General features: G+C 36.2%; 2 protein-coding genes and 3 non-coding genes across 7 annotated transcripts; 2 read left to right on the top strand and 3 right to left on the bottom strand.

Annotated features, from left to right (window-relative positions):
* Positions 1 to 606: 606 nt before the first annotated feature.
* On the top strand, positions 607 to 678 carry Trnad-guc. Its single transcript has one exon. It is a non-coding gene; the product is annotated as a tRNA-Asp (tRNA).
* Positions 679 to 1324: 646 nt separating this feature from the next.
* Trnad-guc lies at positions 1325 to 1396 on the bottom strand. Its single transcript has one exon. It is a non-coding gene; the product is annotated as a tRNA-Asp (tRNA).
* An 842-nt stretch (positions 1397 to 2238) lies between these two features.
* Positions 2239 to 6647, top strand: LOC110850172 (regucalcin). Of its 3 annotated transcripts, none has more exons than XM_035851793.1 (5): positions 2251 to 2395; positions 4336 to 5661; positions 5742 to 5909; positions 6067 to 6210; positions 6296 to 6647. In XM_035851793.1, the coding sequence occupies exons 2-5, from the start codon at positions 5244 to 5246 to the stop codon at positions 6508 to 6510; spliced, it is 945 nt and encodes a 314-aa protein (XP_035707686.1). In that variant the 5' UTR covers positions 2251 to 2395; positions 4336 to 5243; the 3' UTR covers positions 6511 to 6647. The 3 variants fall into 3 exon arrangements, 2 of the variants coding, with proteins under 2 accessions (XP_035707686.1, XP_021953340.2); XM_022097648.2 differs by lacking the exon at positions 2251 to 2395 and adding an exon at positions 4100 to 4258; XR_002547850.2 differs by lacking the exons at positions 4336 to 5661; positions 5742 to 5909; positions 6067 to 6210; positions 6296 to 6647 and adding an exon at positions 2458 to 2852 and having other exon boundaries at positions 2239 to 2395.
* A 4290-nt stretch (positions 6648 to 10937) lies between these two features.
* Positions 10938 to 11010, bottom strand: Trnak-cuu. Its single transcript has one exon. It is a non-coding gene; the product is annotated as a tRNA-Lys (tRNA).
* Positions 11011 to 11972: 962 nt separating this feature from the next.
* Positions 11973 to 14570, bottom strand: LOC110849958. The gene is made up of 8 exons (XM_022097441.2): positions 14272 to 14570; positions 13731 to 13925; positions 13578 to 13663; positions 12924 to 13338; positions 12445 to 12457; positions 12342 to 12367; positions 12202 to 12262; positions 11973 to 12132 (listed from the first exon to the last, which is right to left on the bottom strand). Exons 1-8 carry the CDS (start codon positions 14483 to 14485, stop codon positions 12030 to 12032), a joined length of 1113 nt encoding a protein of 370 aa, XP_021953133.1. The 5' UTR covers positions 14486 to 14570; the 3' UTR covers positions 11973 to 12029.
* Between the last annotated feature and the right edge of the window lie 376 nt (positions 14571 to 14946).

Below are 14946 nucleotides of genomic sequence, written 5' to 3'. Positions count from 1 at the left end.
CAGTTTTTGGATTGTTGACATAGATGAGGATTGGTAAATGGGAAATATGTCTCACACAAATATGCATCATACGATAAATATCACATTTATCGCATGATGATTATTTACATACATACACATGTATGCAAATTTTTGAATTATATATGTGTAAATTATTTTTGTTTCCTATCAATAGCTAACTTTAATTTGTCATTAAAATATTGGAATTTTTACTGTATTAAAGACACGTGAAATGTAGATAATTTATGTCCTAATCGTGCAAGCTCTATTTTATTGGATTGTTTCACATCATTTCACCCCTTGACATACATACCAAATGAACAAAAATCGTTCGTTCGAGACCATGTATAGTTCGGGACGTAAATTTGCATTTACGTATGTATCTAGAAATAAACTAAAACTCTAAGACTGAAATAAGTTTGAGTTAGACCAATACATTTTTCTAAAAATATTTTGACCCAATTGTACATCAATTGTTTTATTATTTTTCCTTTCATATCATAAATCGCTGCTTTCACTTCACCGCAAAACTGGAGAATTGCATAAGAACGCGAAAATGTCCCGCAGACAAGTAACTTTCTTCCAGCGGAGTTCAACCAAGCCGAGTCCTCGATAGTATAGTGGTAAGTATCCCCGCCTGTCACGCGGGAGACCGGGGTTCGATTCCCCGTCGGGGAGGCGATCTAACTTTTTGCAGTTTTTTGCTAAAATTAAGGCTTTAGAACCATCTGCATTCATATTTTGCTCCTCACAGGCACTACGCCCCTTATTTTTCCTTCAAAACATCTACACGTAACATTTTTTGCATGTTTTAACGCTGATATGCATACATATTTTGCATTACATGCTTGTATTATTTGAGTGAATCGTATACGATTCACTCAAATTTATAAATTAATTTATAGATTAATCTGGGTTTTGTGTAAAGGTTTTAATTATCTATTTTTTTCGTTCTTAGCGCATGATGAGGATTATCATGAGGAATGAGAAAACCCCAATTATTTCATTTTGAGGATGGAATTCATAACGGAGAAAATTTGCGTATTCTATACTCGTTGATTTCAAATATATGCAACCACGAATTATGTATAGAAACCTTGGACAAATTGTTCAAGGTTCTACATAGAACCTTGAAGTTTTTATGTATGTGCATATAATAACGCCATTAAACACTTCGAATTTAAATATTAAGTTGGAAACAACAGTTAGGAAAGTTTTACTTCGTGGATTAAGATCACGAGAGGAATAAAATCGCCCTCCAATCGGTTCTAGAGAAATAAAGCTTTAATTTTAGCAAAAAAAAACTGCAAAAAAGTTAGAGCGCCTCCCCGACGGGGAATCGAACCCCGGTCTCCCGCGTGACAGGCGGGGATACTTACCACTATACTATCGAGGACTCGGCTTGGTTGAACTCCGCTGGAAGAAAGTTACTTGTCTGCGGGACATTTTCGCGTTCTTATGCAATTCTCCAGTTTTGCGGTGAAGTGAAAGCAGCGATTTATGATATGACAGGATAAATAACAAAGCAATTGGTGTAGTGGGTCAAAATATTTGTAAAAGTTTCACGAATAACTTGCATTCTTCCATCGACCTTATTGTAAACTTCTTGCACATTAGTACAATATGCATATACATATTTACTTATGTACATCATGCACATGCATGTCTAATTCGTTTCAATTTGAGTTTTTCGGGAGTTCTAAATGTATTTTTGTCCTGAATAAGCAAATTGTTCTCATGCGAATAGTATGTATGCATTTGAAAGTATATGCGATATGCAACATATGTAACTATTTATAATTATGTATGTATTTTAAATACATATTGAGATAATACCTCAATTCGCGAGAAATATTATGGCGAAGATTTTTAGCAAATCAAAAGTAGAGTTAACTTACAAGAGTTAAATTAAAACTTATAGTTAAAACTTAGAGTTAAATTAAAAGTAGTCTATATAAGTTTCATAAGTATATAGAAGTTCAAAATCTCTCCTCTTTAGTACATACATTGCCGAAGTACATACATTGTAGTTTGTACAGGGCTGCGCAATCGACACATTTTGCATGAATTAACCTTTTATTATTCAGATCACATTATCATCCAGTCATAACACCAAAACATCATTCAAACTGATAACACTGGTATTACATACATACGCACGTGTTGTTAAGCATGCATCACCAATTTATCCAGAAATGTTTTCGAAACGCTATTGCGAATATCCGGTGGACGGTGTATAAAAGAATTTCGATTCCCCCTCAAAAGCATCATAAGCATTTCAAGCAGCAATAAGCCAACAAGTCCAGTTCATAACCAAATCATCGCCCCAACTTCAAATCGAATAATCATGCAAGCCATGAAGATCATCATTTTCCTCGGAGCCATTGTCGCCATGGTAAGAGAATAAAAATTAATTGCAAATTATCGATCGGATGCTAAACTGGATTTGTATTTAAGGCATACGCAGCACCCGAATCTCTCCACGGAGGTAATTTTCAATATGGGAAGGCCATAAGTAACTCGATCTCATCCGCCGACCAACCCCCCACATCATCCGCCCAGAATGCCTTCCTGAACATGGTGAGTGGGGACAATCTTGCGTGGTGTGGGGGCTACACGGCGCCCGAATGCAGCAACGCCTGCTACTGGCTGGGCTACAGATGCTATCGCTGCACATCCAGCTTTTGCGAATGCTCACAATCTGGGTGCTAAATAATTAATTTGATACTACTAACTGCCAGTTAGTAACTGGTTATCTCTCACTCTTGTTTTATGGAACTAATAATTGTTTTTTTAAACCTGGTTGTAACCGAAATTTAACAATAAAAATTTAGACCAAACTGAAACTCAAACGGACATATTTGTATACATATTGACTACACTAAATTTACTAAATCGTTTCAATTTTTCACGCTATACTCTAAAATTTGAAAGTAAACATTCGCTGAGAAGTGCCCTTAAGAATGGGTGTTAACCGTGAACTTGCTCCTTGTTGCTTTTACTCATTAGCACTTGTCGTTGAAATTTAATCCCTGTTCGTCGTTTCTCTTGTCGGAGTGAAACAAGTAATACAACGATGAAAAGAAAAGAAAATTGAGGAATTGAAATTAGCGAATTGCGTGTAATTTTGTTATGCATTTGGTTGACAAGCGAATGTTACATATTTTGCAATATTCTGCACCAACGAAGTCATCCAACTTATTTACATATATGACCCCCACTCCACAACCACTTGGCAGATTTTGACTCTCGAACTTACAATCGGGGTTTTCCAGCGTATACTCTCAAATTTTGATTAAACTAGCATCAATCGGTCATCAATTTATTTAATATGAAACTTGGAACATGGACCATCTGCTGATTCTACATATTGTTTGGGAAAGATATCTATTTCGTTCCAACAAAAGAAGAGAAAATATCCTAAACTCCTAGAGTCCTAGAGTCATAAAGTTGCCGAATTTGACGCTTTCCAAATTTACTGATATAAGAATCATATTAATTAAATTTGGGATCTATGTACTGTCTCTAGTTTGATCAAAATCTGATATCATATATACGCTGCGAGATCTCCACTGTACATAAGTTGTCCAGGTCCGGCCGTTGTGCTTTATTTAACTTTCATATCCATATTTCTTCGGGCAACACATTGATTTAATTGTATCGGTCATCCATTTATTAAAAATTGTCAATGTTTGTGCGAAAACCTTAAGTTTTTCGTCATAATAGGTTTATTTAATCTGTTTTGGCGTCTGAAATTCGTGTAACAGGAAATTCGCACGTCTCGAAGTATGGTACACTGAGGATGAGAAATGTATGTATGCATAGGTCCATTGTTATTCCAGAAGTCTGTAAATATCATTACTACTCGCAGCGCAAATGTTAACCTTTTATGCAGGCAATGGGTCAATTGTTATGCTGATTAGTGTTTGATCGCTGTGATCCAGTCACCTCAGCCAACAACGTGGATTGCGTTGTTATCTTTCGTGCAAAGGATAACAACAACAGAATTAAGTACGTGGTGATCTTCATGCATCACATCAATTTATCCAGAAATGTTTACACTGTTAACACATATGTATCCGGTGGATTGGGTATAAAAAGTCTGTTTGGGATCATTTTGGTATCACAAGCATTCAATTCACCAACAACCAAACTACTATTCAACTGCTTCATATTGGAAACTTTTTTCCACAAAACTTTTTAGAAAATCATGCAAACCATGAAGATCGTCATTTTGATCGGAGCCATTGTCGCCATGGTAAGTCAAATCTCTAAATTATCTAATTACCATGAAATTAATTACCTGACTTATTCAGATTTCTATTTTTATCACAGGCATGTGCTGCACCTGAACCTCTGGTAAATGCTGGGAAGGCCGTAAGCAATTCGATCTCATCTGTCGATCAGCCCCCCAAATCATCCGCCGAAAATATTTTCCTCAAAATTGCGAACGACGGAAGTCTTGCGTGGTGTGGGGGCTACACGGCACCCCAATGCAGCAACGCCTGCTACTGGCTGGGCTACCGATGCTATCAGTGCACCTCAAGCTCGTGTCGGTGTACGGATTATGGGTGCTAGGAATTTGAGGGATTTTTTAAATATCACCAAGTATTTTTATATGGACTACTAGATTAGACAATGAAATAAACAATTATTATAACGATACAACACAGTGCTGAATATCTACGAATGTACAGGTTATCAAATACACATAACCCCAAGCTTAGCTACAGATATGAGCACGCAACAATACTTATTGCATGAAATAAATTCTCAGTGTTTCTATGAATGCTAAAATAACCATTTTACTGATGCTATTCGAAAAATGATTGTTCAATACAAAAAAAATCTCGCAAGTGTACTGTGACCAGCCAATCTTTCTAAATACCATAAACAATTTAGAAAGATATTCCACATGTAGTCCATAGACTTCAATAAACATTACTGCAAACAAATTGCATGGTTCTAGTATTCTGGATATTACATTTATGCATTTATGTATGTGTTATTGTTAAATGTATAAATGTGCCACAAGTGAGTACAGCAAGCCAAGTATACATACGTACATATATCCATTGGTTTCAACTAACAATAAATATAAGCCAATCCAAATCACGTTTTATTAAAAAGACCTTGCACGACAAGTTCTTGTATGCTAAAAAAGCATCACACGTGCAGATGATGTGTTTAATCTTCTTTAGTTCAGTCTCTCCATAAGACTATTTGAATTATCGTTCAAAAAAATGTCATACAAAATCCAACCGGTTTCAAAACCCGTCTTGTTCGGAGAATCTCCGCTCTGGGATAATCGTCGACAACAATTAGTTTTCACAAATGCTTTCGGCAAATCTGTCTCAATATTTGATCCACTTTCTGAAGAAATTGCGTCAAAAGAAGTCAAAATAGAGAATGAAGAATTTCCTTGGATTGTAGTATCTATGCCGTATTCGTCGTCAACTACGAAATTTTTAGTCGCATTGTCAACCGGCAAACTGGTTGAATTTGACTGGGATTTAGGTGTGACCAAAATATTGTACAGTTGTGAGAATAATGACAACTTGTCATTTTTGGAGGATGGAAAATGCGACTCGCAAGGCAGATATTGGACTGGGATTGCGAAATTTGTGGATATGAGGATGGCGGAGCTGGATGAGGGGAAAGGTAATTTATCTACATAATTAAGGAAATATGCATTTTTTTCCTATGAAATCTTACTATCTAAAAAAATTTGATGGTAAAAGGATCCATTTTCAGTCTCTCTGGGAACCTTGGTTATAAATTAGCAGAAGAAAACTACACTGTTCCAAATGGTCTCGGATGGAACAAAGAGGGGACAAAGCTCTTTTGGAATGATTTGACTCGAAGGGTGACAAACGTGTTTGATTTTGATGTGCAGTCAGGACAATTGTGTAAGTATGTACATATTTGGATGAGTTGATACAAATATTTAGTTATGATACAAAGAATAAATACGGCCAGTGTTTAATTAATTTAGGCTCTAAAATTACATTTTTAAATTGGTAGCTATTTTGTTTTTTATATTTTTAAAGCAAATGTATGTGGTAGCAAATAGGAAAATTTTGCTGGACTACAAAAACAACCCTCAACTTGAGGGTTCTTTTCCCGACGGATTGTGCACCGATGTCAATGGAAATGTCTGGATTGCTAATTGGAAAGGGAAAAGTGTGGTTAAAGTTGATGGAGAAACGGGTAATAATAATTATCTCGGAGCAAAATTAAAAATTTAGGCTTCTTAGTTAGTACGTATGTACATATGCATTCTAATTTCGTTAAGGTACCCTGCTGGACACAATTACTCTGCCGACGACGAACGTGACCTCTCTCTGCTTTGGTGGACCTAACTATGACTCGATGTATGTGACCACAACGTCAATAAATTTGGACTTGACCACCGTTCAAGGGGAACCCGATGCCGGAAAATTGTTCAGAATTCTAAATCCACGGGATAATAGCTTTAAAGGGGTGCAAGAGAGTTTCTTTGCTTTATAAATAAATCGAAGGAATACAAGAGTTCAAATATTGTTAAATTATGAATAGTTAAAAGTGTGAATCTGAAATAAATAACTGTAAATTGGTCCTCTTCAAAGTTTAACTTTAATAAATAGTGTGATTAATGTTTGTATGTACATGTTTACGAAGAATGCGTTCAAAAATATACAAAATATGTACCTGCCAAATGCAAAATTTGCACTGTGTGTAATTGTATTTCAAACTTTGTATTGCAATATTTTTGTATTGCAAATTATTGCAAATTATCAACTCTGTCAGAACTTAATCCCTATATTACTTTGCCCTAATTAAATTTATTCATTATTTTTATTTAAAACTGTATCACAGTTAATAATAACTCATATTGCGGGTGCTCCAATTAATAATAACTATATGTAAGTAATGCTCGATGAACCAATATTCTATGAACCTCCAATTGACCCAATTTTAAAAAATTGCTCCAAATTCTATACTAATTTTATCCGACTAGGGTGAAATATCTATGTACATACATACTCCATTTTCCTATACACAATAGCAAAACACTTCCCAGTGTGAACTTGGCATCAATTTGCATAAGCCAAATTTTTGCAAAATGTATTCAAACAATTTCTTCAAAATTCTACACTACTCTTACATTCTTCCTACCCGAATTGGTGCATGTAGCCTGCACATAAATGTAAAAACCAGGACATTTTACATCACGACTGCATCCAGAAGAATTTTCCCAATCTTAACCTTCATCATGGTTGCCCTGAACATCTTCGTCGTCCTGAGAACGCTCGAAATTCTCTATTACAAAGGATACAATCACCCAGATTTCAACCTTTGCTACGTCATCTCAATCGGGTACTTTCTCATCAACGTTTTTGCCATCTTCATGAGCTCGATGCAAAATGAGTGTTGCATATTGGCGAATCAGATCATTAAATATTGCCTCCTGTTTCAACGTAAGTTTCCCAACTAAAAAAGAAAAACCTACTCCAAGCAACTTTGCGGGGCCTTTTAAGATGGCATTATTACTGAAAGTCGGACTCCTAATAAATGATTTGCATATAATTTTGCGGTGCATTATTAACTTCATGCCAAATTTCAGCCTCTTACGGCAAATTTAGAACGTTTCTATGACATTTATATTTGTGTGCGGTCCATCCGATCCACCTAAATGACCCCCACCGGTCAACCTCTTGCCCGATCAGGCTCATCTTCAAACTCATCCTTACTTTTGACCCGAAGATCAAGTATACAAAATTTCAAGTCGATAGCTTGTGTTTAAAGAGAGTTATCGATCGCACAGACGGACGCACAGACGGACGGACGGACAGACATCTTGACGAATCTATAAGGCCATCTTAAAAGGCCTAAAACTGCAAAATTTATTTTTGAACTTTAAAACAATCCAACTTTTAGGAAGGTGGATGATCAAGTCGTACAATCCGAACGAATTGACCTGCATTCCTGGAAGATTTCTCGACACAGTGATCCTAATCCTTCATTTCCTCTCCGTCATAGCGTTTCTAAATATTTTGGTGTACTTTGGTAATCCCCACTTGCCAATTTTCCTCCCCACGTTACTCCCCCAAGCGGAGGAGGCCGAAATGTGGAACTTTGAAATAAAACGGAATAACTGGATTAATTTGGCATTTGGCTCTCTCATGATTTACATTACTATCTGGTCGGCCCATGTTGTACTTACGTGTACAATGCTTGGCTGCATTTTTGTGTGTAAGTATTTTGTTTATTTTACGTAATTTTAAGGCAAACTCACCTAAAAGCTATGCCAGTTTTAGTCGCACAGTGATCGGCATGACCGCTCGCCACCTTTAGTGAGGTTAAAAAATGGGCGATGGACAACCATTTTTGGTAAATTTTGTGACAAATGTTACCAAAAAAAGCATGGGTTTGGTAGATAATTAATGGTCGTCGATGTGCCGATCACTGGTCATATTTACACCACAGATATCTTATTATCCACCCAAAAATGCCCTTTTTAAAATTTCCATCAGGTTCCATCCTACCCTTGCTTGCGACTGAATTTCGTATCGGCAATTCACTCCAAGGGTGGAACACACTTTGGCTTTTACGGACTGCTGCATACCTTCCAAAGGAGTACAACTGCCTACAACTCTTGCATAACGAAGCGAACGAAACTATCAAAATGTTTTTTGCAATTTTACAATCCGTCATAATCCAGGTCATTGTTTCATGCAACTACATCCTTCTGCAAAGTTGGAATTCTTTAGACATCTTTGAAACGGTTAGTATTCATTTATTTTAATTAGTTCGAGAAATCGAACCAAATTACCAAATATATACATAGTCTCAACTTAAAAAGTGATAGTAGAATAGACGACTATATTAGGTTAGTTTTAAGGAATTTCAAATTTATTCTTATTCCATTGAAAAGCCAGTTAAATTTCGAGTAGAAAACATGTATTAGACTTGAAAATATATTCCTCCTGTGACCATGAAAAATTGGTCACGAAAGAGAAAGCTCCATCAAAAATACGCACGAAATTAATTGACAAACTGTGTCATTCCCGGGTCAGAAATTTTTTTGTGACCCTGACACTTATATGGGGCTCAGAACAGACCTTTTCCTCAATTTTAATCAATATTTGGTGGTGAAGTTGTCGGCGGTTCGAAAATTTCAACGTTAAACCTAAAGTGCAAATGAAGTCAGAAATATGGATTTTAATCCAGTTTTTCACAAATTTCGCTGTAAATTCTACTGTGAACGCCTACAAAAAGGTCGGTGGCTTTTCACCCAATATGGACTAGTTGAGAGGGTGTTCCTTCTTCACCAGGACATTTATCAAATATTTTTTAAAACTATCTCCTCTCCTTAATCAAGGACATTGGGCTGTTTTTGCTCAATTTCGCCGATTCCCGCCAAAACCATGAATGGAGCCTGATAAGATAACATTTTGACCTTTATTTTGTAATCAGCTAACCCTTAGAATATTTGACATAAAACGTGTTAGTTTTTTTGTTGAAATATGTTCCTGTCGTAAAGAAATTATCATCGGTAAATGGGATAGTTTTTTTGGTTTTTTCACCGTACCGTTTGGGGAGAGAGGTCGATTTTTTGACAATTGCTTAGGCTTGGGAAATCTGTAGCATGTGACGCTTTCTAATCTAAAAGACCTTCATCTTAGGGTCACTTTTCAGTGCTAATCTGATCTCTAAAGTTGAAAGGTCATTTCTATGGCCAAACTCTTCGGTGTCAGACGGAGATTTTGTGCTATTCTGGCGTTCAAAGCTTCGGACATCACTGTAGTCCTCCCTGACCTTGGACCACCGAAACCTTTATACCAAAGATAGACACTGTCTCTAGGATTACTTTAATAGTTTGGGCAACCAGATCGTAGTTGTACTTGGACTGCTACACTACATCAAACATCGTGCATTTTTTTCTTATGCAAAAAGTGAAAAATTATTGCCGCGCGCGTGTAGCTAAGCTTTTCCTACCTTTGACCTAGTGACGTCAAGTAAAAACGGTCAACACCAAGGGTAGGCACTGAATGTATGTACAAACCGCAACTGACCTTTTAATTTTATGTAGACCGGTTCAAAAACTACACTCTACTATCACTTCTTATGGCAAGACTATGTATGTACAGCTGTATAAATGGTAACAAAATTGTGTCCGAGTGTATTTAGACATGATATGAGGCTTTACACCATTGGTAACATTTTTCCACAATATTTTCTTACACAAATGTTCACCAGTTTTTGTGTCACACACTTAATTTTCTCTGATACATTTAATTGTTAAATTTTACCAACGCGTCTATTTATAATCGGTGATAATTTGATAATTTTGTTACCATCAATAATTTTGCGTGAAATCCATAAGGTCTAATAAATTTCAGGCCCAACTCCTCGCTTGGGCCGCTCTATTTCACGTTGGATGGACGGCATGGTTGGAAGTGATCGGGAGTTATAACCACATCTCTAAAAATACTTTGAGCAGTTGGAAAAATCTCAAATTTTTGACAAAAACGGAGAAAACGTATTTCCAGAAATATGCAAAAAGTTGCCATACATTAATTATAGGTAAGCGTGGAGTCTTCACGATTAAGAAGCTGTCCGTTCTCAATTTTACCATGGCTGTAACAAAGGGAACATTCAGGTCGTTGCTTACGATTGGGAGGAGACGGCAAATTTGCATGTTAACTTACGCATAAATGTGAATAAATGTAATTAAACAACAGTTTTTCAATGCATATATTCCCGAGAATGACACAAACATGAGTAAAGATGTCATTGATCGAAATTTTTTGGCCAAATATATGCATCGCATCCATCGTCGTATTATTGTGAATTTAGCAACAGGGAGGTTAAATTTACAAAAATTACCAAACTTTGCCTTCGCAGTTAATAATTTAGTGCACAAATTAATTTTAAAACATGCAAAAAATTTGCGCCCAACGTGGGGCTCGAACCCACGACCCCGAGATTAAGAGTCTCGTGCTCTACCGACTGAGCTAGCCGGGCTAAGATATGTGCAGTCGTGGCTTTCCTTTCCTTTCTTTCCAGTTCTTACTCATTTCTTAATTCGCCTCTAATTTGCATGTGAATTAAGTAAATACGATTTGCCAAATATTTTTATTCATGATCTGGACATAAGTTAGCTTAATACGCGAAAAGTTCTCCATGCATCAAATTCTCATTCAGTGCTTTATCTGGGATGAGCCATGGATGACTGAAGAAGCTACGCTTATATAGATGGCTACTTACATAAGCAAGTTTCTCGTCGGTCGTACGACCGGCAACTTAAAAAGCATGAGGATTGTCTCCCCATAGAGTTTTGTTTCCCCTTCCAGTTAGAGAGATTGGTATTTCATGGGGATGAGCAACCTTGGATGGGTTTCTGATATGGGAGAATTGTTCATGAGTGCAATTTCTGTCATGATTTTGCATGCTTGAATAAAATTTATTAATTGTGAACAAAATTAAGTGTAAAATTCAATTATAATCCCATATCCTTCATATTATGGGCAAGTTACATAAAATATTAGTTATCCCAGCTCAGAGATCATGAATAGATCCGTGAAATTGGTACATATATTATTTTCATGTGTAATTTTTTGAAATTTATTAAAGAATTGCTTTTTCAAAATTGAAATTCGTAAACTGTTTAAACTGATTAATTCATTCGGAGGTTCTAAACTCCTAAATTTTAGTGAAATTATATATTTCCATGAAATTCAATAGATTTTTGTATGCAAAAATTAATACCTAGTAGAAGTAAATATTAAACCATTACCATTAGTGTAATGAATACATATCAAGCGTAACAAGATTTTTGTAAATCAAGCTTGATGTGAATAAATCAAATCAAAATGTAAATATCTAGATTAATACATTTTTTATCAGTACAGAGGTATCCGTCCATTGGGGGAGGGGGAGCACTTAGCCAGTCAGTTTATACTCCATTGTTGAACTTTGTAAAATAATTTCATTTTCCGTGATAAACGTTGTAATTTTTATTTGTAACTTTCCACATGCATAGTTTAGCATACAAACAGAATAACAGATGCCGAAAGTAATGTTAAGATTATGATTGTAACAATACTAAATTGCGTTCTAGTTCCAGTCATTGAGCAATTGTCTTCGCTGAAAATCATGAATATTTTTATCAAATGAGCGTCAATTAAATTTAAAATGATGCTAAAACAGTCTTACCAGAATGCCACCCTTTGCACCATTTCATTCACGGCTTTCATTTGTCGACCAGTTTTAATTACTGAAAACGAATTGGCTGTCTCACACTTACATATCTTATTTTATAAATCCCTAAATTTTATAAAATTATATTGACTTACGGAAATTTTCATCGTTAAACCCCCACCTACAAAAAATGTCCCGTAACTCAGCTCAAAAATGAGTTAACTGAACGTAAATTGACTGTAGTAAAACATAACTTACCAGTCCCAGCAACCTTGTGAATGATAAAATTAATGTTATCATTAAATGCGATTATGTGAAGTACAAGCTTATTTATATTTAGATAAAAGATCAGGATCTTGGAAATAGGAAAGTGGAGGCATCATTTGAGATGGAAATGCATATGCCGGCATACGGAGAATTTAGTTAGTGAAAAGTGTTTGAATTCGGATAAAGGATCCAATGAAAAGTGAAAGAATCCGAATCATTCGGTTAGGTTTAGATATTTTTCAGCCCAAAAATTCGGATTCGGTTCTAATGAATATTTTTCCACCCAAAAAATTCGGATTCAGTCTGGATGGATATTTGTTTAACCGAAAAATTGGAATTCGGTTCTAATGAATATTTTTCAGCATACTATTCGGTTGGATTCGGTTCGGATGGATCAGAAAATGTGTACAACTCTGAATTTCCACCTCAAAAGTTTCGACCCTTTCCCACTTCCACCCAATGTCACTCACCATTCGGGTTATCCGTGGAATTTATAACTTGCGGAAAAATGAGGACAATCCCATTCTTTTCTGCAACCTCCAAATAGCCCGTTTTTGTAACATAGATCTCTCCAATGTTCCCACGGTACTGCTGGCAACCGTGGAAAACCACGTGGAACTTACAAGGCTGCTTGTCCTCACTTTCTAAGCCGCAAACCGTTGGGACATAAACATATCCAATTGAGTCCATCATTGCTGCAACACTACCAAATTCGACTTGGTCGTAGGAAATCAGTGGTGTGAGAAGTTCGGAGCCGGTTGGATATTGCAAAGTCTGGTTGTACAGGTGGTTCAAAGTTTCAAAGACTGAATGATATGAACAGTTATTGATAAACTGGGTTTCCGGAGAATACTGGTCACATGCCCCGCCGTAGTCATTTGTTGGCTGAGGATGCGAAAGGATACGTCAAATTAATTAATTATGAGACATGTCACGTCAGCCTTTGTAAGTTCGTAAACTTACGAATATTTCTCAGGTAATTTTTACAAAAAATTGCAAAAATAAGAGCCATATTTTTGGGTCGTAAGCCGATCTTCGTAAACTTACCTGGTTACGGGCTTACGAAGACTGACGTGAAATGCTCCAATAATTGGTAAAATATTTTGCCAGCAATATGTACTTACAAAACCGTGGGCAGCTTCTAATGTTAGTTCAGTCTTGATACTGGCGTTGAAATGTGCGTAAATATCTTTGACAAGTACAGCGTTGTCTGTAATTAATTATTTTAAGGTTTCAGAAATCTTGAAGACTAGCCTGATTTTGTCTCTGATACATACGAGGTTTGATTCTGTGGTCCAACAGTCCATGAAAGATGAAGACCGTGTCCCCGCTTATGTTGGAGGGATGATCGATGTTATTGATGGTTGCTTGTTGCGAAATGAAATCCAGGATGGCTGGGATGTCAGTTTCCTCCGGAAAGTCGAGACATGGAACAATGGCATATGCCCCGTCGCGTGTGCAGGCATAGGGGACTATAAGATTCATTAAATAGTATGGAATTGGAATACAATACGGAATGTATTTAATGCTATGATTTTTTTTATCTCATTCAAAGTTCTCAAGAATAGGTAGACATCTGTTTCAAAATTATTTTTATACCATTCACGTATTTAGAATATCGGACTACTTCATAGTGGCAATTTTTTGAAGGAATTGAGAGATAAAATTGTTGATTCCACAAATATTTTAGTTACAAAATATTGCTAATAATTGGTACGTCACATAATTAATGCTACGAAACAACCGGTGCTGTGAGATAAAAAATCGTAACATTAAATAAGTTGCATATTGTAGATATTTGTTGTAATAAAAATCGACCTCCAGCAAGGATTCCAGCCCCACGAATCTGCTCGGAGAAGGCCACGTGGTACTGCATCGCCATTATCGCACCGCTGGACAATCCTGAGATGGTAATTGTTGAGGTGTCGACCTTATAGCTGTCCAGTTTGACTCCGGCCTGAGTTGTAGCGACAATCGTACCGATTAGGAAATTGGATAAGGTAGCAATTAGTAAAATTTGGACGAAAGGCATTTTTTCACGAAATTATAATTTAACGTTTCCAAATTATTAATTGCTGGATAAAGAGTTGTGAGATCAAATTCGTTCGACTGGTCACTACAAGTCTACATTATGTAATATTTATTATATAATTGTTAGCATTCCTCCCTTATCAGGTGCCAGATAAGCTTAAATGAGAAGTTTACGAGGTAATGGGCGTAGCCTAACATGGGTCTAGATTGATGGACAATGGAGTTACTTAATAAGTAACTATAAATACATAATATGTAGTAACTACATTGTAGTTATAGCTATCTAAAGTGTGTTTCCAGATATATCGAAAAAATACATCTTGTCTAACACAAGCTGGGAATGTTATGCAAGATTTTTAGTCACTCTGTCGTTATGTAACACCCCATTTCTCCAAAATAAACTATACATGAGGATATTCATGATTCATTCTTAACCTTAGTTTAACCCCTTTCTGTTAAAGT

Source organism: Folsomia candida, unplaced genomic scaffold (genome assembly GCF_002217175.1).
Source record: "Folsomia candida strain VU population unplaced genomic scaffold, ASM221717v1 Fcan01_Sc005, whole genome shotgun sequence".
Classification (NCBI taxonomy): domain Eukaryota; kingdom Metazoa; phylum Arthropoda; class Collembola; order Entomobryomorpha; family Isotomidae; genus Folsomia; species Folsomia candida.
The sequence above is the reverse complement of the archived record's forward strand: the minus strand, read 5'-3'. Positions and strand labels throughout refer to the sequence as shown.

Coding starts and splice junctions, on each gene's coding strand:
- LOC110850172 (XM_035851793.1), top strand. CDS start 5,244: ATGTCATACAAAATCCAACCGGTTTCAAAACCCGTCTTGTTCGGAGAA. Junction 5,910..6,066: donor TGTGCAGTCAGGACAATTGT/GTAAGTATGTAC, acceptor TGTATGTGGTAG/CAAATAGGAAAATTTTGCTG. Junction 6,211..6,295: donor TAAAGTTGATGGAGAAACGG/GTAATAATAATT, acceptor AATTTCGTTAAG/GTACCCTGCTGGACACAATT.
- LOC110849958 (XM_022097441.2), bottom strand. CDS start 14,485: ATGCCTTTCGTCCAAATTTTACTAATTGCTACCTTATCCAATTTCCTA. Junction 12,263..12,341: donor GTTTAACGATGAAAATTTCC/GTAAGTCAATAT, acceptor ATTCGTTTTCAG/TAATTAAAACTGGTCGACAA. Junction 12,133..12,201: donor GTGCAAAGGGTGGCATTCTG/GTAAGACTGTTT, acceptor CATGATTTTCAG/CGAAGACAATTGCTCAATGA.